The sequence below is a fragment of the Gobio gobio genome (genome assembly GCF_949357685.1).
Source record: "Gobio gobio genome assembly, chromosome: 23".
Taxonomy (NCBI): Eukaryota; Metazoa; Chordata; class Actinopteri; order Cypriniformes; family Gobionidae; genus Gobio; species Gobio gobio.
The window spans coordinates 20,272,529-20,299,846 of record NC_137119.1 but is presented as its reverse complement, the minus strand read 5'-3'; the positions used below and the strand labels follow the sequence as shown (position 1 = coordinate 20,299,846).

The following is a 27,318-nucleotide window of genomic DNA, read 5'->3' as shown; positions in this document are numbered from 1 at the left end:
TTCAGCAAGAACCAATGAGGTTCATTCTCGTGTTACGCAGCACTTTTGAGCTTCAGCAAGAACCAATGAGGTTTATTATCGTGTTACGCAGCACACTTGAGCTTCTGCAAGAACCAATGAGGTTTATTCTTGTGTTACGCAGCACGTTTGAGCTTCAGCAAGAACCATTGAGGTTTATTCTCGTGTTACGCAGCACTTTTGAGCTTCAGCAAGAACCAATGAGGTTCATTCTCGTGTTACGCAGCACTTTTGAGCTTCAGCAAGAACCAATGAGGTTTATTATCGTGTTACGCAGCACACTTGAGCTTCTGCAAGAACCAATGAGGTTTATTCTTGTGTTACGCAGCACGTTTGAGCTTCAGCAAGAACCAATGAGGTTCATTCTTGTGTTACGCAGCACTTTTGAGCTTCAGCAAGAACCAATGAGGTTCATTATCGTGTTACGCAGCACTTTTGAGCTTCAGCAAGAACCAATGAGGTTTATTCTCGTGTTACGCAGCACTTTTGAGCTTCAGCAAGAACCAATGAGGTTCATTCTCGTGTTACGCAGCACTTTTGAGCTTCAGCAAGAACCAATGAGGTTTATTATCGTGTTACGCAGCACACTTGAGCTTCTGCAAGAACCAATGAGGTTTATTCTCGTGTTACGCAGCATTTTTGAGCTTCAGCAAGAACCAATGAGGTTTATTCTCATGTTACGCAGCACGTTTGAGCTTCATCAAGAACCAATGAGGTTTATTCTCATGTTACGCAGCACGTTTGAGCTTCATCAAGAACCAATGAGGTTTATTCTTGTGTTACGCAGCACGCTTGAGCTTCTGCAAGAACCAATGAGGTTTATTCTTGTGTTACGCAGCACGTTTGAGCTTCAGCAAGAACCATTGAGGTTTATTCTCGTGTTACGCAGCATTTTTGAGCTTCAGCAAGAACCAATGAGGTTTATTCTCATGTTACGCAGCACGTTTGAGCTTCATCAAGAACCAATGAGGTTTATTCTCATGTTACGCAGCACGTTTGAGCTTCAGCAATAACCAATGAGGTTTATTCTAGTGTTACGCAGCACGCTTGAGCTTCTGCAAGAACCAATGAGGTTTATTCTTGTGTTACGCAGCACGTTTGAGCTTCAGCAAGAACCATTGAGGTTTATTCTCGTGTTACGCACACAGCGAGCTTCTGTTTCGCTGATCAATGTTTAAATGTGAATAAAAGCCTAAATTCAATCTGTTTACAATATAAAGCAATCGAGTCTCTTCTGAAATTTTGGACTAAACCTCTCAATTCATATGGATTAGTTTTACGATCTCTTTATGAATCATCAAAAAAAATGTCAGTTGCATAGCTGTTAAATGAGGATCAGAGAACTCTCAGATTTCATCAAAAAGATCTTCATTTGTGTTCTGAAGATGAACGAGAGTCTTATGGGTTGGAACGGCATGAGGGTGAGTAAATGATAAAAGAGTTTACATTTTTGAGTGAACCCTTTAAGGTAGGGGTTTTCAAACTGGGGTCCTGGGACACCCAGGGGTCCTACAGAAGGTTCTAAGTGGTCCCCAGAAAATTTCAGAGACTAAAAAGCAAAGCAAAAATGTATAAAGTCTACCGAACATTCTAACTGTTTCATTTCTAAATGTTGAACTCTCCTTTCTTGCCGTATACATACTTTCCAGAATTGTATGTTTGCTTGTATCTTTCTAGTGAGTTTTTCTCACTATAGTCCCCTTTATCTCGCTCACTGGGGTTGTAAGGCAGTATTCTTAACACTCAAGCTGCTTACATACATTTATTGTGAAAGTTAATAATTTTTAATTGAAAAATGTTCTTCTTCAGGTTTATACATCCAATATTAAGTATAGCCAATTTAAGTTTGGAAACAATATGTTGTATTTATAATGTCACACTTACTATTTATCTAACAGTTTAAATGTTTTTTTTTTCATACATAAAAATATAGAGATGGATTTTAGGAAGGGGGTCCCTCATAAAAGGTTAGTTCTCTATCTGGTAGTCATAATTTACTCACCCTCAAGTTTTTTGCCAGATGTATGAATGTCTTTCTTCTGCAAAATAAAAGAAGATATTTTGACTAATGTTGGTAATCACACGTTGACCTCCATAATATTATTTCCCCATTCTGTTGAAGTCAGTGAGGCCCTTCAACTGTTTGATTACCAACATTCTTCATAATATCATATTTTGTGTTCAGCAAAAGAAAGAAAGTCATACAGGTTTCAAACAATTTGATGTAAATGATGATAATTTTCATTTTTGGGTGAACTATCCCTTTATACTAACATTAAAATGGCACCTGAAAATATGAAAATAAAGGCATATTAAAAATATTAGCATATAAATAATAGCCTACTAAAATAACAGCTGTATTTGGGATACATGTGATCGACATAAAATCAGCACCAGAAACAATGAAGAATGAAAATTATAATAACGAAAATGAAAAAATTCTAGCCATTTCAGAAGTGAGCAAGGAAAACATATGTTTACAAAAATATCAATGACTTTCACAATAATCTTTACTTTTTTATTACTTCCATGGGCTTTTCCAGACCTGGAAATCACCCTTTTAGAATGCCTGTATATTTCCATAATATACTACACATATTCAAACTACAATAACATCAAATGCTCTAACTGAATGACATCCATCCTTAAACAAACAAACCCAGCGTGACAAATGACGGACTGGAAGCAAGTCGGCATCAAGACAGTGGAATGACATTTGACCACTAGGATCCATCCATCCTGGACATTATTAGTGCAGAGGATCAGAAGACAGCTTTCTTTGTAAACCTGACTCTCTCAAAAGTGAGGTCACTCTCTTCCCAGTTGTCTCTGACTAGAGGGTGTCATTTTCAAAGGTCTGTTATGATTAACAACACACGATGCTAGGATGTGTTATATTTCCTTATACAGTAACATAAACAAGACTAGGGCTGTCTCAAACCCTAATCTGGGTTTTGAAGCACAGCCTTCCCTTCCAGCACACAGGCCACCGGTCTGAACTCAGCTGGGAATGTGCAGACATCATGGCTGAACGACTAAATACCCCTCACATCTCATCGATGCACACTGTCTGAGCTGCCGCTAAACAACCAAACGACAGAGCGCAGTTTCAAGAGCAATTCTGAATTCATCGCTTCTTCAAATCATAACGCATTTAATAATAATAGTTTACCTTCGTCCAGGGCCAGACCCCAGTTACACCTCCAACATTGGCAAACACTAAAGAGAACTGATGGTACCAGGACCGAACCAACATTTGAGCAACACGTTCTTTTCCAGAAATAGTCATATATGACGACGGCACAGCACTGCTTTGTGAATTGTGTGTTTTGAAGTTCATAATTAGCACAGTTTTGGTCAATTTTGAAATTAGTTCTTTGAGGACAGCGAAAAGAGTGCACCCCTCCCCTGTCGCACAGATGGTACAGTCCGGCTTCCTGATAGCGACTATGGATGAATTCATGCTCTGTGCATTTAAATACCACACACTACATTACTTTTTAAAACGTGTTTAATACGATATTATGTTCTGTTACATATATCATACAATGAATGTTAAATATAATATGCAACGTATATAATAAATAAAATTCATTGTTTAATTTATTCTTATTACTATTATTACATGTTCATTTATAAACGGCTACAAATATGAGTATTACGAGTCTACGAGTGTGTGTGTGTGTGTGTGTGTGTGTGTGTGTGTGTGTGTGTGTGTGTGTGTGTGTGTGTGTGTGTGTGTCTTATGCTCACAAAGGCTGTTTATTTAAAAAAAAAAAAAACTATAAGATTGTGAAATATCATTACAATTTAAAGTACGTGTTTTCTCTTTTAATACGTTTAAAAATGTAATTTATTCCCGTGATGATAAATCTGTATTTTCAGCATCATTACTCCAGTCTTCAGTGTCACATGATCATCAATCATTCTAATATGATGATTTGTTTCGAAACATTTATTATTAATGTTGAAAACATTTTTGCTGCTTAACATTTTTGTAGAAACATTGATCAATTAAACATTTGTGGTAAGATTAAAAAAAGAGGAATACATTAATACTTGTATTCATTAAGGACGCATTAAATTGATGAAAAGTGACAGTAAAGACATTTATAATGTAATATATGTGTGTGTGTGTGTGTGTATGTGTGTGTATATATGTGTATGTATGTATAAATGTATGTATATATATATATATATAAAGTGAAAAACTGTGGTTATGCAGTTTGTAAATGATAAAGACTCATTCAAAACCTGTATTTTTATTTTTAAATTAACAGGCACAACTTACATAATTTTTTACATACCAAAAAAAAAAACTCTTGAGAACTCAAAGAATAAGAAAACAATAGCTCCTATCACCTTATAACTTTCAAACCAATATTTAATTAGAACCCTTCATTAACAAACAAACAAAAATGTAGATACCCAAGTCTACTTAACCATGTACACTTATTGACTTTCAAATGATGACAGGGGTCCAATATAATTCTCAACCACCAATCACACATTCAAGTTTAGCCCTGTTGTCACACACTTTCTTTCAGTAGTAAGGAAGGACAATTACATGTGTAACACAAAATAAAGTATCCTGATATTGTGTGCAGAGGGAAGAGTCATGGCCATCTCCATTTTTTTTCTACTCCAACACATTCACTTGGAAGCCAAAGACAATGGAAAAGAAGACAAGCCAAACAGGTTTGGAATATTCAAGTATTTCTGAATAAATGGCTAAAACACATCTTTGGAGTGTATGAAGTTAATCAACAGTGTGAAATCAAACATTAATCAGATAACGTACATTAAACATATATAATTGTTGGGGACAGAAGATTTTCTAATGCCAAACTACTGATAATCTTTGACCCTAGTAACACACATTTTTGGATAAATAATTTAATTGTGGAAAAAGTGCATGATCCAAACATTACCAAATATGTGCTCTGCATTAACTTCATTTGCCTATCTACATATAGACCATGCTGCCAGGTGAGTTAATTTCACTTTTAACTATGTAACAGTCCTTTAGGAGAAAATATAATCAAATGGAATATATTTAGGAATATTTGTGATTTGCTTTTCCTTGAAAAAATTACCTGAGCCAGACCATTATGACCAGGATAATCAACATCTTGAGAATATACAAACCACAATAACTTCAAAACCAACAGAGAATGAAACAAGTACCCAGAATTAAAGACGTACTCCCAAAAACATACTCCGTTCTTCAAATCTTTTTCATTACTTGCACCTAAAAAGTAAAAGCATAACAAAAAAAAAGTGAACCAAAGCAAGGAAGAAACTTTTAAAAATGGAATAGTTAAAAGAGAATTGAGTTTACATCTCAATACAAAATATTTTATACAAATAAGAACTTTCTTGCCAACATTCAATATATTGGGTTACCTGCTTTGCTTTAATGCCAAAACTACATAGAACACTGTTTCCATCCCATATGACTTGGTGGAGGTAAATACGAGTTCATGGATGGTCAAGGTTGGTTTTAATGCTCACACAGGCCAATTATAGTCCTAACAAGCATAAGTGACAATGCAACCACCATTCCCCATGATATCAGAACTTGACATGAAGAAGATCAAACCGTACCGTTCTTAAATTAAAATATTTACAGAAGAGCATCCAAATTCTACCCCCTGAAGTGGCGCGCCATCAGCAGAACTGCATCACAATTTCACAGTGCATATCATTTAAGTAGGAATAAAAGGAAAGAGAAGAGCAAAGGGACACTACAATCTTTTCCAGATTTGTTTTGGATTTCAACAATATGATTTGGATTTCTCATTATTGGCCATGCTATGCACCCATCCTTGTTATTGCACGAGACACATGAACCCTAAAACATACCAAAAGAAAAAAAGAACAGGAACATGTGTGGTCCAAGACAACAATAATCTCACTACCAAAAAAAAAAATCCTTCTTCCTGGATAAATCTAAATTCCTCCACACCAAACAGACGATGCATCCGTTTCCATCCTCTCTAAAATGTATTTCCATTCTTCTTCTGTCTTTTTTTATTTCCCAAACATGCATCCAACTGGTTACCGGTAACACAGCTGACCTCCTCTCCCATGTTTGTGGTCGGAGTCCATGCTTGAGTCCAAGGTTAAAGTTCAGAGACCATGTGATTTAAAAAAAGTGCTTTTATAGGACAGTAGGAGTTCTTCCCTCTGGGAGTTCTAGAAAGTTCATATTAACAGGTATCATCTGTGGAAAAAAAAGAAATATTTTAAATACATTTAAAATGCATTTCCACTAGATGATTTATCTATTTCTAACTAATACATTAGTTCTTACCATGATACCACCATTTTGTCTTCTTTGGATTTTTATTACATGTCCGTACATAAAAGGAGTTATCAGGTGGCCGCCTCTGTAAAGAAAAAAGTATTTATAATAAATATATATTTTTATATAAATTAACGTTCAAAAGTTTGGGGGACAGCATGTTTTTTTTCTGTTTTTGAAATAAGTCTCTTATGCTCACCAAAGCTGTATTAATTTGATTAATACAATAAAAACAAGAATATTTTCATATATTATTACAGTTCATATATTTAAAAAATGTAATTTATTCCCCAAAGCTGAATTTTCTGCATCATTACTTTAATTATCAGTAACATGATCCTTCAGAAATCTTCTAATATGCTGATTTGATGCTCCAGAAACAATTCTCATTATTATCAATAGTATTACATTTCAAATTATTATCAAAAAAATTATCATTGTTGAAATCAATGTTGTGCTTTTTGTGGAAACTGTGATGCATTTCTCATGATACTTTGATGAGTAGAAAGTTCAAAAGAACAGCATTTATTTGAAATGGAAAACTTTTGCAACTTTTGCAACTTTTTAAATGACTTTCCTGTCACTTTTAATCAATTTAATGCATCCTTGCTGAATATGTATTAATTAATTTCCTTAAAAAAACTTTGAACAGTAGTGTATACATTACATATATGAAACTAGTTTCCAGAGACAATGCTTGCAAAAAATCTATGCAAATTTATACACTTTTGAACTAGTTTTTTTATTATTTAAATTTTGTCAAGAAAATATCATTGATGTTTGAACTGGAGCGTGTAAATTGAACAGATTATACATGCTTAAGGTTCTGACTGTTTTCCTCTCCTGTCTAATATCTTATAAACTGTCAACTACAAAAAGTCAGCGTTAAGACACATTTAAGCAAGTACTATAATTAGTAAGCCATTGATTCAGAGAGGCACCAGATTTGGCTGTGTGACGTGGTTAATGTCTTACTATTGTAACTAATGAACAAACATATCTGTCTAATATGTCCCATTTTAGAAACTAAATGTGCTATTTTTACATATGCATCTGTTCTGCAACTTTAGAATCCACAGAGATACAACAAACAAATACTTTTAGAGCTGCATGACACCCACATGATCTTATTCCTAAATGACAACGATTCGGCTTCGTCTCTTAAGCCAAGTACGATCACAGCGAAGTTTCTTAGTTAGTTCTTATATATTATTATATAAACACTGTCTAAGGTAGCGATCAAAAAAGACTAAATCCCCTTTTGAAAGTAATTTGACGCTTCAAATAAAGATTGTATCAATTACATCATTATATCAATAGGTGGCGATAAGTTATAAACATGTAATTGTCATTGTACCAGTCAAGAGATTCATTCAAAAATGCTCCCTGCGTCTGAACATGCTTACTTCCATACTATATAGTAGGCGAAAAACAGTATGTGAGCCAAGTAGCATGTCCAAATTCGTAGTATTCATAAAACAGTAGGTGAAAAGTACCCGGATGACGTACTACTTCCAGAGAGATTCTGAAGTACGCATTAAATGGACGCTTTACCATCCCATGAGGCCACGTGAGAGGTTACTGACAATAGCCCCTTTCACAGAGCAATAACGGTAATTTACCGTAAAATTTACCGGTAAATACACAAATATGCTGTTCACACAAGCAAAGGCGTTCTGGCTTTTTACCCGTTAGAAACCATTCACACATCAGCAGCAAAATACCGGTAAATTCTGTAATGTCAGTCATCAGAAATTATCTTTAAACGCTGCACTGTTGTCTTCATCCAACCGCATGAGGAGAAGCACTTTAGTTTTACCATCTGTTCAATTTGACAACATCTTTTGGACGTCTGAGTGAAAGGTATAAGGGGATGTTTGCTCTTAAAAACACGACGCTCGGGTAATAGTAACCAACAGCAGAGCCACAGCGCTGATGAATGGACGTTGAAAAAGCTGTGAGACCTGGTGCAATGGTCAAAGACGAACATTTAGTGCATATTTAAATAGAAAAATAAATAAAAAACTTACTGTAAAAAGCATAGAGTAATCTTCATCTTCATAAGTCTTTATGATTGGCCTAAAGCAGACTTCTTACATCAGCGTGTACTGATTTAATACGTGAATATACCGGTAATCTCCATTCCGCCTTCACACAACGGTAATTTACGGGTAATGTTACAACTTCCCTTACTGGTAAATTGCTGGTACCAATTTATTTTTGAAAAGGTCCTGTTCACACATGATCTGTTACCGGTAATTTACCAGTAAAGACTATATGTGAAAGGGGCTAATGACAACATGGCGGATATAGTATATCTGAATTTTATTTAAACTAAACACATACATTTAAGAACATACATTTTAACGGTCACAAAGTACGTTTTAAACCAAATGTTCAAACCTACTATAAAGTATGCGATTTCGGACGCACCAGATTACTCATCCAGCAATTAAACAAGTACAGTTTTTATGAATGAGTCATTGAATCATTAAAAAATTATTATAATTTTTAAAGTAGACTGCAGCAATTAACATTTTGCCAGAGAATAGTGGGAGAACCATGATCTCGATTTTAATCTTTTAAATTCTTAATTGTGCAGCTCTAATACACATCTTGAAAACTATAGCATTGTGAAGCGAGACACTTACCTTCTCTTTGCAGCTAGACAGCATGCTAATAATGCTAAGACAAACAGACTGCACCGAAAGAGCTGGTGACCAATCCTCCGTTAAGATGGACAGGCAGATGTGGCCATTGCTATAAACGTGCGGATGGACAGGTATATTGTCTCCTGTGAACATTACCTGTCAAAACACAACATAAACACATAGCATATTTGTTTTCATTTCAATATGGAACAATATATGACCATGTGTGCTTGACTTGCTCCAAGCTGCTCTTTTTAGTACAATGAAATTTAATGGAGACCATTTGAACGACACCAAAGTTTTCTGCGGAGCTGCCTTGTACCCGTTTCGACTTTGTTTCATAACTGATGAATTTTGTGAACTAAATTGAATCAACAACTAACTAACTTCAGCAGAATAAATTACACTATGTTCTTCTAAAATTAAATGTATCATAGTTTGCATTATTGATCATTATTTTTCTGTTTATCACTGTGAAGCTGCTTTGAAACACTCTATATTAAAGCGGTATAGAAATAAAGGTGACTTGACTAGGGTGGTCAAGCTATATTTTCCCTGAATAACTTTTGACCTGTTCTTCACAAAAAGCTATTATAAACAATTACAGGACTTGAAAATCAGTGCACGAGAATGGACTAATTGTATGATGCTTTTATGGTGATGTTTTGTCATTTTCAGAGCTTGAGAGCTTCAGTCCACATTCACTTACACTGTATGGGAAAGAGCAGCGTGGACATTCTTCAAAACTTCTCCTTTTGTGTGCCACAGAACAAAGAAAGTAATTTGGATTTGAAACAACACAAGGGTGAGTAAATGATGACAGAACGTTAATATTTTGGGTGAACTATCCCTTTAAATCATAAGCCAGTGCTTAGTCCTCACAATTGGCATGAGGCCGCTAGATTAGGAGGTGGAGACAGAGACAGAGACAGCCGGCTGAACGAGAAGCCGGCGCCAGATCCGGACTTACATGAGGAAAAGCATAGAGCGCTCTCGATCATAATACAGCCAGTCCCTCACTTCCGATTAAATGCACTTAATGCACACAAACTCTGCTAGGGCCACTTCAGCAACAAAAAACATTGTTCATCAGTCACTTTTAATCTTAAGTGCTGTCCTCGATCACATTTAAAAGTCTAAGGCATGCACTAAGCCAGGGCATACACTTACCTTTGCTCCATTTACACTTTGTATCAGCTCTAAACCATCAAAATCATTTGTCACTTGTTGTGATGTGTTTTTCAAATATAAAAGTCCCTGCCGCCATACAGTCATACAGTTCTTAACTCTAAAAGCCTTAAAGGTGTGTGAGCTTGTTTATCTAATTTGGTCTGGTATTTATAGTGGGACTGATATGTAAAATAAGATCGGAGCTAATCCCCTCAAATGTAGCCTTTAAATCCGCAATCTTCAAGCTCAAAATGCCCTTGTGCAGATTGATCCTATTATTTTACTGTTGTATGTGCAAAATAGACTTCAGTTGACCCTTGAATGTTCACTTTGCTACTACAAATGAATATTATATTGAGTCCAGCAATGCACAAAGTTTGATTTTATGCAAATGAGCAGCAATAAGACTACCGAGAACCGAACAGACAGCGGCGTACATGTGTACCGAAAATCATCATTTATAGAATACCAGTGTTATTGTTATCGAAAACATTTTTGTTAACAGAGAGCTAAAATGAAATGAAATATAAATATTAGATGAAAAACGAACTAAATACATTTTTACAATGAAATAAGTTTAGGTTAAGATATTAAAACAAACTAAAACTGAAATAAAAAGTTAACTATTTAGAAATATTTTAAACAAAAACTAATACAAATGATACATAAGCGCATAACAAATTACCGAAAATTTAAATGATAACTGAAAATATTAAAATAAAAGCTAAATTCAAAATAGTATTATAATAGTATAGAAATAACAAAAGAATAACACTGGTCAGAATTTCTGCAAAAATAAAAAAAATATATTCATTCCTAATAATGTTGCTGCCAATAAATATATATTCTAAAAATAAAACTTTATTTAGTATTAAATACCGTTAATAAATTATATTTAGACTTACCTGAGGCGAGTCAAAGGGATAACGACTACTAAATTTAAATAGAAGCTGAAATTTCTCCCCTTCATAAAGAGTACCAGAAGCTCCTTCCATATCCACAATCCATCTGTAAAGAGAAACAGAAAGACATTAATAATTAAGCCTTTTGGTTGTCTAAATGATTTCTTATATTCTAGAGCTGTGCGATTAATTTTGGCTAATGATTATGAAAATATAATAAATCGACATAAAACCATTGGGCCGCATTCCGTTCCTTTCCAGCAGTGCTCTTTCACTCCTAGTTATAAAAGCCCACACATAACATGCAAATCAGTAAAATCATATAACATGACGTGCTTGATATTAAAGAGTTGTTAAAAGATTCAAGATTCAAGATTCAAGATTCAAGAGTTTTATTTGTCACATACACAGTTATATACACAATATACAACTGGCAGTGAAATGTAAACAGGTCCGCTCCATGGACAGTGCAAATAACAGTTACAAGAAATTAAAATAGAAATAGAATAAAATTAGAATAAAAAGTATTAACATAAGTAGAATTATAAATAAATCAAGTAAAAGATAAAAATAGGAAATAAGATAAAAATAAAAATATAAAAATTAAAATATAAAAATATAAAAAAATAAGTGGATATGATAAGTGAGAAACTGTAGACTTAGAAATAAGTGGTTAACATAAATATATATATATGTATATATAAAGAAGTATAATGTGCAAGGTTTATTACAGGTTGTTACGCAGTAACAATAGGAAAGTAAAGTGCAGTGCAATGGCAGTATGTGGATGTTAATGTTTAAACTGGATGTTTATGTGTGTGCGGGGGTGAAGTGAAGTCACGTGACTGAGTTCAGGAGTCTGATGGCCTGGGGGAAGAAACTCCTCCTGAGTCTTTCAGTCTTTGCCATCAGGCTACGGAAGCGCTTACCAGATGGCAGCAGGGTGAAGTGAGAGTTTGCAGGGTGATTAATGTCTCTGATGATTTTAGTAGCTCTACCTCTGCAGCGTTTGGTGTAGATGTCCTGCAGAGGCGGGAGAGCTGAGCCTGAGATGCGCTCGGATAAGCGCACCACTCTTTGCAGGGCTTTGCAATCGTGACTGGTGCTGTTCCCGTACCACGCTGTGATGCACTGAGTCAGGACACTTTCTATCGCCCCTCGATAGAAAGTTTTCAGGATGGCTGGTGAAACCCTGAATTTCCTCAGCTGGCGCAGGTGGTACAGTCTTTGCCTGGCTTTTTTCACCTGTGTCTGGATGTGTGTAGTCCAGGTCAGATCCTCTGAGATGTTCACACCCAGGTATTTGAAGCTGCTCACTCTCTCTACCGGTGTCCCGCTGATCATGAGAGGGGAGTATGACCGATGCTGTCTCTTCCTGAAGTCCACAATCAGTTCTTTGGTCTTGTTAACATTCAGAGAGAGACAGTTGTCCTGGCACCATGATGTCAGTTGCTCCACTTCGTCCAAGTATGCCGTCTCATTGTTGTTGGAGATGAGACCCAGGACAACAGTATCATCAGCAAACTTGATGATCGAGGTGGAGCTGTGTGTGGACAAACAGTCATGGGTGTAGAGAGAGTAGAGCAGGGGACTCAGCACACAGCCCTGTGGAGCTCCAACACTCAGGGTGATGGAGGTGGAGGTGAACTGGCCTACTCTCACCGCCTGGGGTCTGCCAGTGAGGAAATCTTCAATCCAGAGGCAGAGAGAAGAATTCAGGCCTAGATCCAGGAGTTTGTGTGTTAGCTTAATGGGAACTATGGTGTTAAAGGCTGAGCTATAGTCAATAAATAGCAGCCTGACATAGTTCCCACTTTTGCTGTCGATGTGAGTGAGGCAGGAGTGAAGGACGTGAGAGATGGCATCTTCAGTCGATCTATTGGGACGATAGGCAAACTGAAGAGGGTCCAAAGTGTCAGGAATGGAGGAGCAAATGAGGCTGTGACAAGCAAAGTGAACTGAGCTTCAGCTGCCCCCCTAAACGGCCTCATACACAAAAAAAGTGTCAAAATGCCAGGCATGGGGAGTATTCACGTAAACGCAGTCGATTATGTCTTCAGTGTACGTAAACAAAAAAGAACTATTTGCGCGTTCCGAGATGGAGCGGAACACGGACAAGCAAAGTGAACTGAGCTTCAGCTGCCCCCCTAAACGGCCTCATACACAAAAAAAGTGTCAAAATGCCAGGCATGGGGAGTATTCACGTAAACGCAGTCGATTATGTCTTCAGTGTACGTAAACAGTTGGGTTAAAATCGGATGTGTCTCAATTTATTGGATCTGTGCTTTCAGTCTTAATGGACAACTCCGGTGAAAAATGAACCTAGGGGTAATTAACACATGGTTACCGAGTAGATTGTTCTCTGGGATGGAATCTCATATGGTCCGTTGTTTCCGGAAGAAAGCACTTAACGCAACAGAGAAAATAAATAAAATTTTAACTGAACGCAACAGACTAGTGCTTCCAAAGGATACACACTAAAGAGATGGCGGATTATTCAACCGTGGCTCGACTTGTCAAGACTGTTTTCCAAGATGGTTCCTGTCTGTATATGCGTAATGTCCTGTCTTTATAAAGTATCTTCTTATTAAACTGTTTGTACACTTACAGAGTTCTCAATGCTTCGGTTTGCATGTAGGGACCCTCGTTATGCTACCGTTAGTGTGAGGCTATTTTGAGCCTTGTTAGTGGTATTAACTAGCGATTTAATTTGACTTATTCTATGCCCCATATACTAGCGTTATAAGCTAATCTGTTTTTAGAGATAAAACTCTTTACATTCGATTTTCATGAAAACGCATCCCAGAGAACGATCTACTCGGTAACCATGTGTTAATTACCCCTAGGTTCATTTTTCACCAGAGTTGTCCTTTAACCTAACAATCCTGCTGCAGTCGGTTTCCTTACTGTTAAATCAAACAACAAAACACAGAGAAAAATCTCTCACTGCTCGACTGAAGGACTTTTGTAGCTTTATTAAGAATTAAAGCAAGTTTAACTCTTACAGTGAAAATTATTCTGTTTTATTTTACATCTGATTATTTAATATCTGTAGTTGACTGTTAGAGCGGAATACTTCTAGACTTGAGTGACAAAAAAAAAAACTATAGTATTTGTCCTGTTGTTTGTAAAACAAATTGGTGGTTGTTTTTTTGTATTACTGACTGTTTACTTATTTTCAATAATTTGAGGACTTTTTTTACCTGCATTAGTTAGACTAGTATGCTGCTGTGGTATTGAAATTGTTATTGAGAATTGTGAAATTTCACTAATGAAATGTAGATGCAAATATACACCAATCAGGCATAACATTATGACAGATTAAGTGAATAACACTGATTATCTCTATCACATTTAGAGATTATCTCTATCTGTACATTTTGTCCTCAAAGTTAAAAATGGGCAAGCTTAAAAAGGAAAAATTGGCAAGCTTAAGGATGTGAGCGAGTTTGACAAGGGCAAAATTGTGATGGCTAGATGACTAGGTCAGAGCATCTCCAAAACTGCAGCTCTTGTGGGGTGTTCCCGGTCTGTCATGCCAGGGCGCATTGATGCACGTGGGGAGCACAGGCTGGCCATGTCGTCCAATCAAACAGACAAGCTACTGTAGCTCAAATTGCTCAAGAAGTTAATGCTGGTTCTGATAAAAAGGTGTCAGAATACACAGTGCAACACAGTTTGTTGCATATGGGGCTGCATAGCAGCAGACTAGTCAGGGTGCCCATGCTGACTCCTGTCCACCGCCGAAAGCGCCAACAGTGGGCACGTGAGCATCAGAACTGGACCACGGAGCAATGGAAGAAGGTGGCCTGGTCTGATGAATCACGTTTTCTTTTACATCACGTGGATGGCCGGGTGCGTGTGCGTCGCTTACCTGGTGAACACATGGCACCAGAATGCACTATGGGAAGAAGGCACGCCGGCTAAGGCAGTGTGATGCTGGGAAACCTGTGGTCCGGCAATCCATATGGATGTTACTTTGACACATACCACCTACCTAAGCATTGTTGCAGACCATGTAAACCCTTTCATGGAAACAGTATTCCCTGGTGGCTGTGGTCTCTTTCAGCAGGATAATGCGCCCTGCCACAAAGCAAAAATAGTTCAGGAATGGTTTGAGGAGCACAACAATGAGTTTGAGGTGTCGACTTGGCCTCCAAATTCCCCAGATCTCAAACCAATCGAGAATCTGTGGGGTTTGCTGAACAAACAAGTCTGATCCAAGGAAGCCCTGCCTCGCAACTTACAGGAGTGAAAGGATCTGCTGTTAACATCTTGGTGACAGATACCACAGCACACCTTCAGGGGTCTAGTGGAGTCCATGCCTCGACGGGTCAGGGCTGTTTTGGCAGCAAATGGGGGACCAACACAAAATATTATGCCTGATCGGTGTATATCATAATCGTGATCATGATTTTTTCCATAATCGAGCAGCCCTAACTTACTATACTATGCAGAAGTTGCATACATATTAGCAACAAAGTAAACTATTGAGAAGAAAAAAAGGGACTACTCTACTGCCAGCCAGCAGAGTGTTTCACTTCAGCCATAAAAGGAGAGAGACAAGAAGTAGGAATATAATGAGCAATGAAAGACAGGACAAGATTAAATATCCAGAACTAAACAATAAGGGAAGCAGCACTATGTCGGAGGTCACAGCTCTTTCTGGCAAAAAATCCTTCACCTAAGCCGCTCCAGTCAATTCTCAGTCATTTTGGCTAACATATACTTATAAAGAACCATTTGACAAACCTTCTTTTCCTAGTAACAAAGGTATTAAGGTGAGAGTGAAAATGGACAGAGAACTAAAGAGTGAGGTGATTTTCCTGACTCAACTCATCAGACTCACTGGGATGTGTCACTGTGTCCTCATGTGTGTCCTTCACTAATTCTAAAACATTTTGCACTGAGATTATGATGACAGAATGCCTGATATCACTGGAGGACAGAATGCCTGATATCAATGGAGGAAACATCTGGCACAGAGAGCATAATATAAATTTAGTTAAATTAATGAACTTCAGTTTTTGGGAACAAAATTGCACCACATTATATAATGAGATAATTTCTCATGTTGACATGGTATCCTAAAATGAAACTAATTTTGTTTATAGCGGAACAATTAAAATGCTCTACACCTTTAATTTCCCACCTCTAAAGTTATTCCTCTGTGACTATAAACAACATTATTGCCGGTATAAAATGATGAGGCGAAAGTTAAGGAAAATAGTGCAATGTAAGGTAAAAAGAAAACTGACTGTAGAGCAAATACATAATGTCAGACAATAATTTTTAATTACAGCATAAAAATACACTACGTTCAAATGTTTGGGGTTGGTAAGACTTTAATGTTATAAATAGGTAAGTAGTAAGTAGCACACATTTGAATTTGCAATAATGTCGGACCAAGTGAAAACAGAAAATTCTTGCAAGTGCAACATACTAGAGTCAGATAAAGTGACATCCACAATATCATTTTCCTGCCACGTCATTATCATATATCTACAGCAGCAGTTTGTTTTTAGAAGAGTGAGAACATTCCGGAGGCAAAGTGGAAATATTCCTGGACCATCAGTGCTGCGTCGGCACAGGAGCTCACATTTCTGCCTTAGTTTGAATGGAACATTATTACTTCACATGAGAGCAGATGCTAATATAGATAGTAGGGGTGTAATTGTACTGAAAATGTTTGGTGCAGGTCTTTCCGGTGTCGTTTTAACAACTGCACATGCAGAATTTCTCTGTGTGTTATTTTTTTATTTCTCTGTATGCGTAATTTGAAAGAAATCTGAAGAAAACAATTGTTAATATTTCTTGTTTGTTAATTATATTATAAATTACATTACATATAGGCCTATTTAAAATCAAAATGGCGAAATTAGACAAAAGTTTATTAATTTGGCTAAATATTTTTCTCATTTTTTTAACTTTTCTGACTTAAAGAAGCAGCTGTCAAATATGAAATGTTTCGTTTAGCTACATATCTCGCACTTGGCGTCGAGTCCTGCCGCTAAAATTTGCGCTCAGCCTCAGCAGCTTTTGTGTGAACATAAAGCCCGCCTACTCTGATTTGATTGGTTTTCTCAAATATTTTGACATTGATGAGCGGTGACAGACCAATGAGGCTCAGATCAACGCACACACCTCTGTTTTACCTTACTTAAACGTAAAACTTTACTTAAAAAAAAAACGTATAATAATAATATAAAATAAATATATATAAAGCTTTACACTGGCAGCTCAGAGCTGTACAGCAGCATTTAAGTATGACATTGAATGAATGAATGTAAAAAATAAAACACTACATAGACTTCACTATAAAATATACATTGATTCTTAGCTACTGTATTAGTTTTTCATTCAAGGGCAGTGAGTGATTTTCTCTGTCTTTTGTTGTTGTATTAACATTAAAGGGATAGTTCACTCAAAAATGAAAATTCTGTCATCGAGAAATGAATACAGGTTTGGAATAATATTAGAGTGAGTAAATAATGACATAATTTTAGAGGTGAACTGTCCCTTTAAGGACAGCGTGTTCAATTCTGTGCTGCTGTCATTTTAAGACCTGCGCATCTAATATACAGACACACACCGATTTTACTTTCACTTCAGACATAACCGACTGTGTTTATGTTAACCTTGTGTGTATTTGACAGTATTAGCGCAGTAAGACGACTACTTAGTCCAGTAATCACGTGTTTGACAGGCGTTTAGTGCGTGCGCTCGGAAAAGCGCATGTTAAAACCGCGCACGCGAATGAAACCGGCAAGGCTTTAAAACGCATGCAAATAATGAACTTTCGTGATTGTGTTCCGTGAGTATAACTCTACCACTAACGTGTGATGTGAATGTATGTCGCGTTGTTCAGTATTGGGATGGAGGCAAATGATAGAATTTGTAGAAATATAATTAATTAAATGCGAAACCGAAAAAAACGCAATTCACAAGCGCGTATTGAACCGTGAATGCCGCACCGAACGGTTCAATATTATATTGAGAATTGTGGCATCCCTAACGCCGATTAACGCAGATTAAAAAACGTGACGAAGCCTCCCGCCAGTTTCATATGTTTGAAAGGTTAATCACATTTTTTAGGGGGGCTGGACAGAATTTTAGGGGAATTTTAGGGGCTGAAGCCCCCCTAAAAAGGGCCTAGTGACACCCATGTATTTCGCACTTCAGAAATGTGACAATTTCTGGTAAGGGAGAATGCGATTGAGAGACAAGCCTTATAATGGCTGACTCCCAGATCAATGTGAGTATCGGCCGATACCGATCTGCAGCCGATCGATCGGAGCGTTCCTACAAAATATGATTTAAAATTAAATGCCACAGTTAGTGCAGTTATCAATTATATTGCAATTATATTGAATAACCATGATGAGACGAGTTATCAAATCGCTACAGGTAGTATACCGTTCAAATGCATCTTAAAACGAGGTAGGATTTGGTTGGGCTTGTTTCAACCACAACATAACAGAAAACTTCCTCCAAAAAACTTGAAGGACAACAATGAACGCAATTAGACCAATTAGTCAGGACAAACACGTTTGGCAAGCTGCTAAACTTAAAGCTCATACTTGACATTTCTTTGACAAAACACGTACCGAGACAAGGCTGGATAAAAATGCAAACCCACATTACATTATCTTCCCACAAAACCAAGTTACATAAAAGAAAACATTACATTTATAACTCTTGGCTGTCAAAGTTTAGCTTTCTGAAACCGAGTAATTATGTCAATCATTTATTCGTATTACTGCTGCACAGAAAGATATAAACATATGTGAAGATCCCAATTTCTGAAGTAACTACTGCTGAGCACAAGACCTGTTATATTGAGATTCAGATAAGAAATCTTTTCTGGAACAATGTGATGCACCTTTTTTTCCTTAAAAGACTTCTATATATTCGTAGACATAGATACAGGCTAAAAAGAGGTCAATAAGATTTGTTACGGCAATACTACCCTCTCTAGCTTTAATTTTTGATTAGTCCGAGCAGACATACTATACATCGGGCAGAGCAGCCTTACAAATGACATCACATGGAAAATGTTTTGTTTAAAATTTTGCAAATATGCCCACAATGGGAGAGGAGAGTTTTCTAGGCCTTACGTGACGATAACAACAGCAGTATGGTTAACATGTAATGCAATGAGTCATACTGCACTTTTAAATGTGACAATCCCTGATACAGGACGGCATGAGAAAGCTAGCCAGTTAATAAGTACACCGTGATCATACACATGGGTATAAGATTAAACAGAGTCGGGAAGTGTCGGCCTTACTGTGTGATGGTGTTTTGTACGCTCTTCTCATTTAGGGTCATTCCAGGGGGTGGATCATTCTGCAAGGCTAGCAGTTCTTTCTGTAACCTTTTCTGTTGAGAAATAGAGAGAAAGTATTGAACAAAGATAGGAAAAGAAGGTTTTTCATAACATACACATATATTTATACAAAACCCTTAATCTAAAAGTATTTGCCAGGATATACCAGTCAGAAATAGCTCTTTAAATTAAACATTAAAATCAACTTAATTCATACGAGACATTATTACATTATTCAAGCATTGGTACATCACAGTAAAATATTACAAAAAACGATTTTTTTAATCTGAATTCACCCTCTGAATTGTTTTGAATCTATAAACACTAAGACGTGTGTGGCAACAAACATTGCCTACATTTTATCATTGCCAATATTCTTATTCAACATACAACAGTGAGTCTGAATAACATTAAGCCAAGTTTAATGAAAATATAACTTCACATGTCCTGCACAGTCACAGATAACCTTGCAAGGCTGGATAAAAATAACTAGACATGTTGATATCACGATTTCAAGCAATTCGATAGCAAACTCGTGATAGTTCTAGTAAGAACGCGTTGATTCTACTCATTACATTCCCTGTGTTTGCGGTAAATCAGTAGTTTATGCGAGTCCTGCTCGCCAGCTGTTGCTTTTAAAGCACCGATAATTCTCACCCTGACAGCTCAGGAACAGCGAGGAGGAGGACAAGTTATGATTTCAGAAATAACACAGGAATATTCGATCCCCTTATTAGGCGCATCCAAAAAACAGCATTTACACTATCAGAGACGACACGCTCGACACCTGATCAAGAAGTGATTGATAGATTAAACAGGGCTAGATGTCAGCTGTGATCTTACCTGCATCGACGCCATGATGGATCCCCCTGCATCAGTGGCGCACAGTAACGCAGGGCGACTAACGTCACCGTCACGTGACACACGAGCGCTTCTGTGTTCTGATAACACGCTCTGATAGTCCAAAATCTTCCCCAGTACACTATATTCTCTCTTTATTCCAATTAATTAATACTAGTTAACAGTTAAATAATCATTGTGATAATGAATACATATATATTATTATTTCTTTATTCTGTCACAGAAGAAAGAAAGTCACATAGGTTTCAACGGCTACAGATTTTTTTATTTTTGGTTGAAGTATTCTTTTTAATTAAATAATGTATTTATTTATGTATTATGAATAGTTATAATGAATGTATATCTATTATTTTAAATAAGAAGAAGTTATTTATTTATATAGTGCCTTTCCATAGCTCAAGGCCGCTTTAGTGTTAGACGGTACATTTGTCCATCCACATACACAATAGTACATTTACACACTCACATACACAATGCAAGCACGGGTCTTATATAGCCACATTATTCAAAATACAAATTAAATAGATATGTCTTTAGCTGGGTCCTGAAGGTAAACAGAGATGAGATATTACACTCTCAGAAAATAAAGTAGCCTACATAATTGTACCTTTAGGGGTACAATGGCTTGTCACTGGGGCTGTACCCTTAAGGGTACATTTTTGTACCTCTAAGTCAGCAAGTTCGGTCCTAGAGAGCTGATGTCCTGTAGAGTTTAGCTCCAACCCTATAAGCCACCATAGTATAAAACTCATGGCTCCCAGCATGCATTGCAGCATTAATTATGTCACCATTGTTGAGATTCATATGTTGATTCTTGATATCTGTGTGCGCCGTATACACTTTTACCCCCTAGAATGTATTTAATAATCAAAATTCAGAATGCCTGATCTGTGGCAAGAGAGTATTGTTGGTGAATATTATTTATGAATAGTTTTAGTCAGTGATGAGTTCAGTCTAACATTTTTCTTCATGCCAGTTTTTGTTTATGGCTTCTTTTGATTTGAACAGATTATGTGTTTTGTTAACACTGTTACAAAAACCACAAACTCACACAAAAAACCAAGAGTCAAACTGTCCAACTAAAGGACACACTGATTACCATAATGGTGACCAAATATTTTCAATAAAACCAACATCTAAACCTCTGTTAATTCTCAATAAGAGTTTCTATAGACGTCTTTCATGGTTGGAGCCAAACTCTGCAGGACAGCAACTCTCTAGGACCGAACCTGCCTGCCAAGGGTTTAATTGTACCCTAAGGACCAATTGTGTACCTTTAAAGGTACAGTTATACGTTTTGTTCCCCAAGGAACAAAATTGTACCTCCACTGTACCTTTTTTTCTGAGAGTGTACGCAATGGTAGGGGAAGTGAATTCCATAATTTAGGAGTATTGACACTAAATGACCTACCACCTACAGTGGACAACGGGAAACGAGGAGTGGACAAGAGACCAAGCTCAGATGATCTGAGGGACCGTGCAGGAGAGTAGTGGTGGAGTAAGTCAGACAGAAATGGAGGTGCAAGACCATTTAATGCTTTAAATGTTAGAAGTAATGTCTTAAAGTGAATATGTGATGCCAGTGAAGATCATGCAGTAGAGGAGTTATGTGAGCAGAGCGCCTGGTGGAGGTGAGAACTCTGGCTGCTGAGTTTTGAACATACTGTAACCTTGCAATATACGTTTTTTTAGGAAGACCAAGAAATAGAGAATTGCAATAATCCAGACGGGATGTGATTAATGCATGAATTAAGATTTCAGCATCAGCCTGAGTGAGAGAAGATCGAAGACGTGCAAAATTACATAGATTTAAAAAAGAGTTTTTAACAACAGAAGAAATGTGAGAGGCAAAAGACAGATATGCGTCAAATAAGACACCAAGATTACGGACAGATGAAGAAGGCTTTACATAAACCCCATCAATTTCAAAGGACAGGTCTATCCTTTTTAACTGAGGTTGCAGAGCCAATAATCAGTATTTCAGTTTTGTTATTATTTAGTTTAAGGAAATTCAAGGACATCCAATGCTTGATATCCCTGATACATGCAGTAAGTAAGTCAGGCAAGGATGGCCTATCAGAGCTGGTGGTGAGGTAAATTTGAATGTCATCAGCATAGCAATGAAATTGAAGTCCATGCCTGCATATGATGTTACCAAGTGGATATAAATGATAAACAGAAGTGGACCAAGAACTGAGCCCTGAGGAACACCCTGTGAAAGTGGAGCAGCGGCAGATTTATACCCTTGTATGGTAATATAATATTTTCTGTCACTGATGTAGGAGATGAGCCAGGAAAGAGCTGAACCAGTGATACCGATATCAGAAAGGCGAGAAATTTGTATTTCATGCCAGACTGTGTCAAATGCAGAGCTTACATCCAGAAGAATCAAGTTTATTAACCCTGGATCCATAGACAGAAGAATATCATTAACCACACGAAGAGCAGTTTCAGTGCTATGTGACGAGCGAAATCCTGTCTGAAAAGGTTAAAATAGGCCATTAGCATTTAAGTATGATCTCAATTGTGAAGCCACAACTTTTTCAAAAGTTTTACTTAGGAATGGTACATTTGAGATTGGCCTATAATTATTCATGTTTAGATGGTCAAGACCCGGTTTCTTAAGAATGGGGGTCACGGCAGCCAGTTTTAATTCTGCTGGAACAATAGCAGTAAAATTTATAATATGTGTTATGAAAGGTTCAACCTCACGAACACACATCTTAAGCAAAACAGTCGGAGTAGGGTCAAGCTGGCAGGATGTAGAGTTAGACTTCACAATTAGATCACATATGGCAGCAGAAGTAGTGAGAGTAAAAGCAGAGAGAGAGAGTTTGTGGAGCAAGCCGAGTCAGCTGACATCAAGTGAACATTTGAGTCAGTTGTATGAGGGGTGTCTTTGGAAATGGATGCAGTGATTGACTTCAATTTGTCTGAAAAGTAATGTGAAAAATGATTCACAAGCACCTCAGAGCCAGAAATAACATGTGGAGGATGAATAAGATTGTTGACCATAGCAAACAGGGATTTTTGCCTACACATGGAATTCTTAATAGTAGATGAGAAATTTGAGGATCTTGCAGCATTGAGGGCTGTACGGTAGTTGAGCAAGTGTTCCTTCATGGCTAAAGAGTGCACAATGAGTCCAGTTTTCCAAGCAACGTTTTAATAAATGTCAATCATTTCTTTATTCTGTCAGAAAAAAGAAGGCCACATTTATAGCACCTTTCAAAATACAGTTTTTTTTTGGGGTGAAGTATTCTTTTTAATGATTAATATGTATTTATTATGAACAGTTATCATTAAATAATGTCTATTATTTTTAATAAATATAAATGTCTATTATTTAATTATTCCGTCACAGAATAAAGGCGTCCACATTTTGGAACACCTATTAAAATACATATTTTTATTTAATTTATTATTATTAAATATATATTATTTTTAATGAATAGTGCTTATTAATTCATTAATTCACAGAAGCCATGGGTTTGGAATGACTTTTAAGATAGAGATCTTGTTATTTTTCTTTTTAAGGTATCTTTTTAATTATTCCTTAAATAGTATTACTATTTATAGTTTTAAATAAATCATTGTTTAATCTATTAATACATGTACAATCTATTAATTAATTATTCCGTCACTGAAGAAAGTCAGTCACCTGGGTTTGGAATGACTTTTAAAAAAAAATTCTTTATTTTTGAGTGATGTATTTTTTATTTATCACAATCCCTTTAATGGTACACTCATGCCATAGTTTACAGCAAGTAGCATGCATCCTTTGCCCTGTGTTAATTTATGTCTTACAAGAAATGCAAGCCAATTTGTAAATATAAATATTAAACCAGCCAAAACACAAAGACATAGAGGTGTGACAGTGATACATTTGGTTCATCCACATTTATTCATAGTGTGAGACTAGGACAACTGCAAAAGACTTGCAAATACAAAATGAATGCAGGACATTTAAAAATCTACATACAAAACAAATTTTCTAGTCATTTCAAAGTTGGAAAAAAAGCTAAACATTTATAAATACACACTCAAAAATCATAGGAACATATGGCAAACAAATAGCATGTAAGTCAGTCACAGTATAACGTATACTCCATTCCTATCTAACAGTCTAGGAAGTTTGCAGCCATGAGCAGTTCCAAGGCAATCTCAGGAGCAATGGGGAATTCTGGGATTTCTGTTGAGCTGTTGGTGTAGCGCACTTTATAGGTAAAATACATGCACACTTTGGAGAGAACATGAGACGGGATCTCTCGGAAGTTCACCTCATTGGTTTCATTTTCAGCAAACTGACCTTGGAGTAAACATGAAAAATGTTAGAGCTTCTTCATCCTATTCAAATATCACAACATCAAAAATTTGTGAAATGCTGTTTCGGAACAGCAAGACTTTGAATACGTTTCATACTCACCAGGTCCACTCAGCATAGCCTTGATTGTGCCAGAGGTTAAAGCATGCTCTCTTTTCACAATAAACTCTTGCCCATCTGAAGAGATCAGCTTTACATACATGGCATCTGGGCCCTCACAATCACCATACGTCTTCTCTTCAATATCTGCTGGAAAATGTTATTGGAATTCTTTAGGGGGGAAAGTCACAGGCTAATGGAAGCCAAACAGACTCATGCGCATATGAGCAAATTTACCATAACAGAACATTTTGACAAGAATGAACTGCAAACTGCAAACGAGCTGATTGAGATATTACAATTTCCTATTTGCAAATAAATACAAGTCTAATACAAACCCATTGCTTCACAGGCACTGTGTTATTCCTGCAAACAACAGAACAAAACATTAGTCTTATGATGTATTGCATAGGAAAAGAGATCAATTATTATGAATCAACATATGAGAAGGAGAGAGAAATCGAAAGAAAGATTAGAAATAAACACAAAATTGTGAACTATATATGATAACGAGGCTGAATCTTTATTCGTTTTTTTCTTGTTTACTTATTGACGCGTGAACAGTAAACAAACTCCCTATTCCCAAAATACTGGCTAGTTTATGTAACGTTAATTGTTCTCTTTTGCTTCACTTGGTAATTTCACATTTGTTCTCATTCTTGCTAAAACTGTCTCAAAAAAGAACAGTCACGGTCAAAACAGTAAACGATAAATCGCAATTTCGTCTCTGAGTGGATCGATTCATATTATATACAAATCTATATTGTGGATAATAAATGTCCAAGTGTCACACTTACCACGAATATAAAACAGTAAAACAAGTTGAGAAACACAGACGCTGGACAGTGGACACAACTGAATACTTCCGGTTCAAAAATGTGGCTCATAAATAAAAGTCCCCTTATGTGGAATTGAACCATGGTGTGTGTGTAATGCAAAATGAAAAAAAATATTTAAAATAATGATTACAAATAAAGGAGAATAATCTTCAGAAACATTAGTTACATTAGTTATTAGTTAGTTAGTTAGTTTTTTCCCCCTGGGAATGGTTTTTTTTTTTACTTTATAAAATCATTTCAAATAACAAACAGGCATTAATATATTATTATTGTTAGTTAGTTAGTTAGTTAGTTAGTTAGTTAGTTAGTTAGTTAGTTAGTTAGTTAGTTAGTTAGTTAGTTAGTTAGTTAGTTAGTTAGTTGGCCAGCAAAAATGGCCAGCAGATGGTGTAGATTGTAGGCTACCTGTACTAGAAACAGAAATAGCAACTAACATACAAATCTATAAATAGGCCTAATATAAAATCTTTATAAATAATAATTTTAGATATGATTTCTTAACTATTATTTAATAGTATAACCATACTTAACTATTATTGGTTATAATGAAATACCACGTTTTCAGCAGATTCTGAAATAACTGACCGTGTTTACGTTGTAGTATTGTTTGTATGTAGGCCATATTGTATTTTTTGTATGAATTTCAGTGAATATTTTGGACAATATGTGAATAGGTGTAAATGTTGCACACAGAAATAATTTGTATTTATTTATTGCTGAATTGATAGGGTTTTTTGGATACTTTTTAAAAAGTAACTTTATTGGCCACTTTAAAAAAAAACCCCAAAAAAACGTTTGCCTTAAACTTAAGAGTTTATCCAGCATCAACAGAAATGGGGATGTCTATTTCTCTGATTGTGTCATCAATGCTCTACAGGCCAAAAGACTGATGGCTTCAGTTATTGCAGAATACCAGGTTATTGATATAATGATGAATAATGACTTGAATCTTGATGAGAAGCGGTTTTGTTGTCATTCAATTGGTAATGACAGGAAGACAGGAAGACAGGAAATTGCATTTTGGAGATTTTTTGATCTTTTGATCTTTGCATTTTTGACTTTTGCTAATAGGTCCTTAATAATTATGTGTTGGCAACATGATAGGCCTACTGGTTTACCCAAGAGCTCTTAAAAACATTGTTTTTGGGGGATTTTTGCACCGTGAATAGGTCAGGGTAAGATGTTTTTCATTGTTAGAAGTACTAGACTGAATGGGTATTTATTTTTCTGGCATCATTATCCATGCTATAGGGCAAAAAGGCAGATGCCAATGCATGTTTCTGGGCTGCTTATAGCAGTTGTGATTAATAAATAAATAAAAATAAAAATAGATATTGATTAATCTTGTAATTTCTGTAAAGGTGAAAAGGAAACAATTTTTCATGTATTTTCCCATTGCTTACATACATTATTATAATTTTTTATGGATATGGAGCGTTTAATTAAGAAAAAAAACATTTAACTTTTCTTGTTTTAAAAATGATTTCAAGCTTTATTGTTCCATTTTGTAAGTAAAAACGCAATTAGAGCTCATAACATTGTAAGCAGGTATGATGTTGTATAAAGTAGCACTCTCTCTCTTATAATTTTGTTCTTGTCCTCTGGCACTGTTTTATTTTACTTTGTAATTTTACTTTGAATGAATATGTCTCATTATTGTTCTGGTTTATGGCATTAATAAAAAATAAAAAAAACAATTTTCCGATAGGATGCATATCAATCTTATTTGGTAATTAGGGTGTTTGATGACAGCTAAAAATTCTTGCTGTTCTATGTTGTTTTTTTTCAGAATAATTGACAATTTTTCTGTTTTATTTA

General features: G+C 36.1%; 3 protein-coding genes across 5 annotated transcripts in view; all 3 read right to left on the bottom strand.

Annotated features, from left to right (window-relative positions):
* Positions 1–3,450, bottom strand: part of stau2 (staufen double-stranded RNA binding protein 2) — a 167,315-nt gene extending 163,865 nt beyond the window's left edge. Inside the window, exon 1 of one of the 2 annotated variants that reach the window (XM_079805756.1) lies at positions 3,191–3,450. The gene's annotated coding sequence lies outside the window, so the exon portion shown is untranslated. The remainder of the gene's footprint in view (positions 1–3,190) is intronic. The other variant, XM_079805757.1, reaches the window with a different exon arrangement.
* An 814-nt stretch (positions 3,451–4,264) lies between these two features.
* On the bottom strand, positions 4,265–20,286 carry ube2wb (ubiquitin conjugating enzyme E2 Wb). The gene is made up of 6 exons (XM_079806691.1): positions 20,221–20,286; positions 19,339–19,430; positions 11,052–11,154; positions 8,977–9,132; positions 6,335–6,410; positions 4,265–6,244 (listed from the first exon to the last, which is right to left on the bottom strand). Exons 1-6 carry the CDS (start codon positions 20,233–20,235, stop codon positions 6,231–6,233), a joined length of 456 nt encoding a protein of 151 aa, XP_079662817.1. The 5' UTR covers positions 20,236–20,286; the 3' UTR covers positions 4,265–6,230.
* A 3,625-nt stretch (positions 20,287–23,911) lies between these two features.
* Positions 23,912–25,537, bottom strand: eloca (elongin C paralog a). Of its 2 annotated transcripts, none has more exons than XM_079805870.1 (4): positions 25,459–25,537; positions 25,000–25,027; positions 24,665–24,811; positions 23,912–24,547 (listed from the first exon to the last, which is right to left on the bottom strand). In XM_079805870.1, the coding sequence occupies exons 2-4, from the start codon at positions 25,001–25,003 to the stop codon at positions 24,357–24,359; spliced, it is 342 nt and encodes a 113-aa protein (XP_079661996.1). In that variant the 5' UTR covers positions 25,004–25,027; positions 25,459–25,537; the 3' UTR covers positions 23,912–24,356. The 2 variants fall into 2 exon arrangements, with proteins under 2 accessions (XP_079661996.1, XP_079661997.1); XM_079805871.1 differs by having other exon boundaries at positions 24,665–24,808; positions 25,459–25,533.
* Positions 25,538–27,318: the final 1,781 nt, after the last annotated feature.

Bases quoted from the DNA above. Each gene is read 5' to 3' on its own strand.
- ube2wb (XM_079806691.1), bottom strand. The intron at 11,155-19,338 runs GTAAGGCCGACA...TTCTCTTTACAG, and splicing joins GTACAAAACACCATCACACA to ATGGATTGTGGATATGGAAG. The intron at 9,133-11,051 runs GTAAGTCTAAAT...GTGTTTTGACAG, and splicing joins ATCCCTTTGACTCGCCTCAG to GTAATGTTCACAGGAGACAA.
- eloca (XM_079805870.1), bottom strand. The intron at 24,548-24,664 runs GTGAGTATGAAA...GTTTACTCCAAG, and splicing joins GGCTATGCTGAGTGGACCTG to GTCAGTTTGCTGAAAATGAA.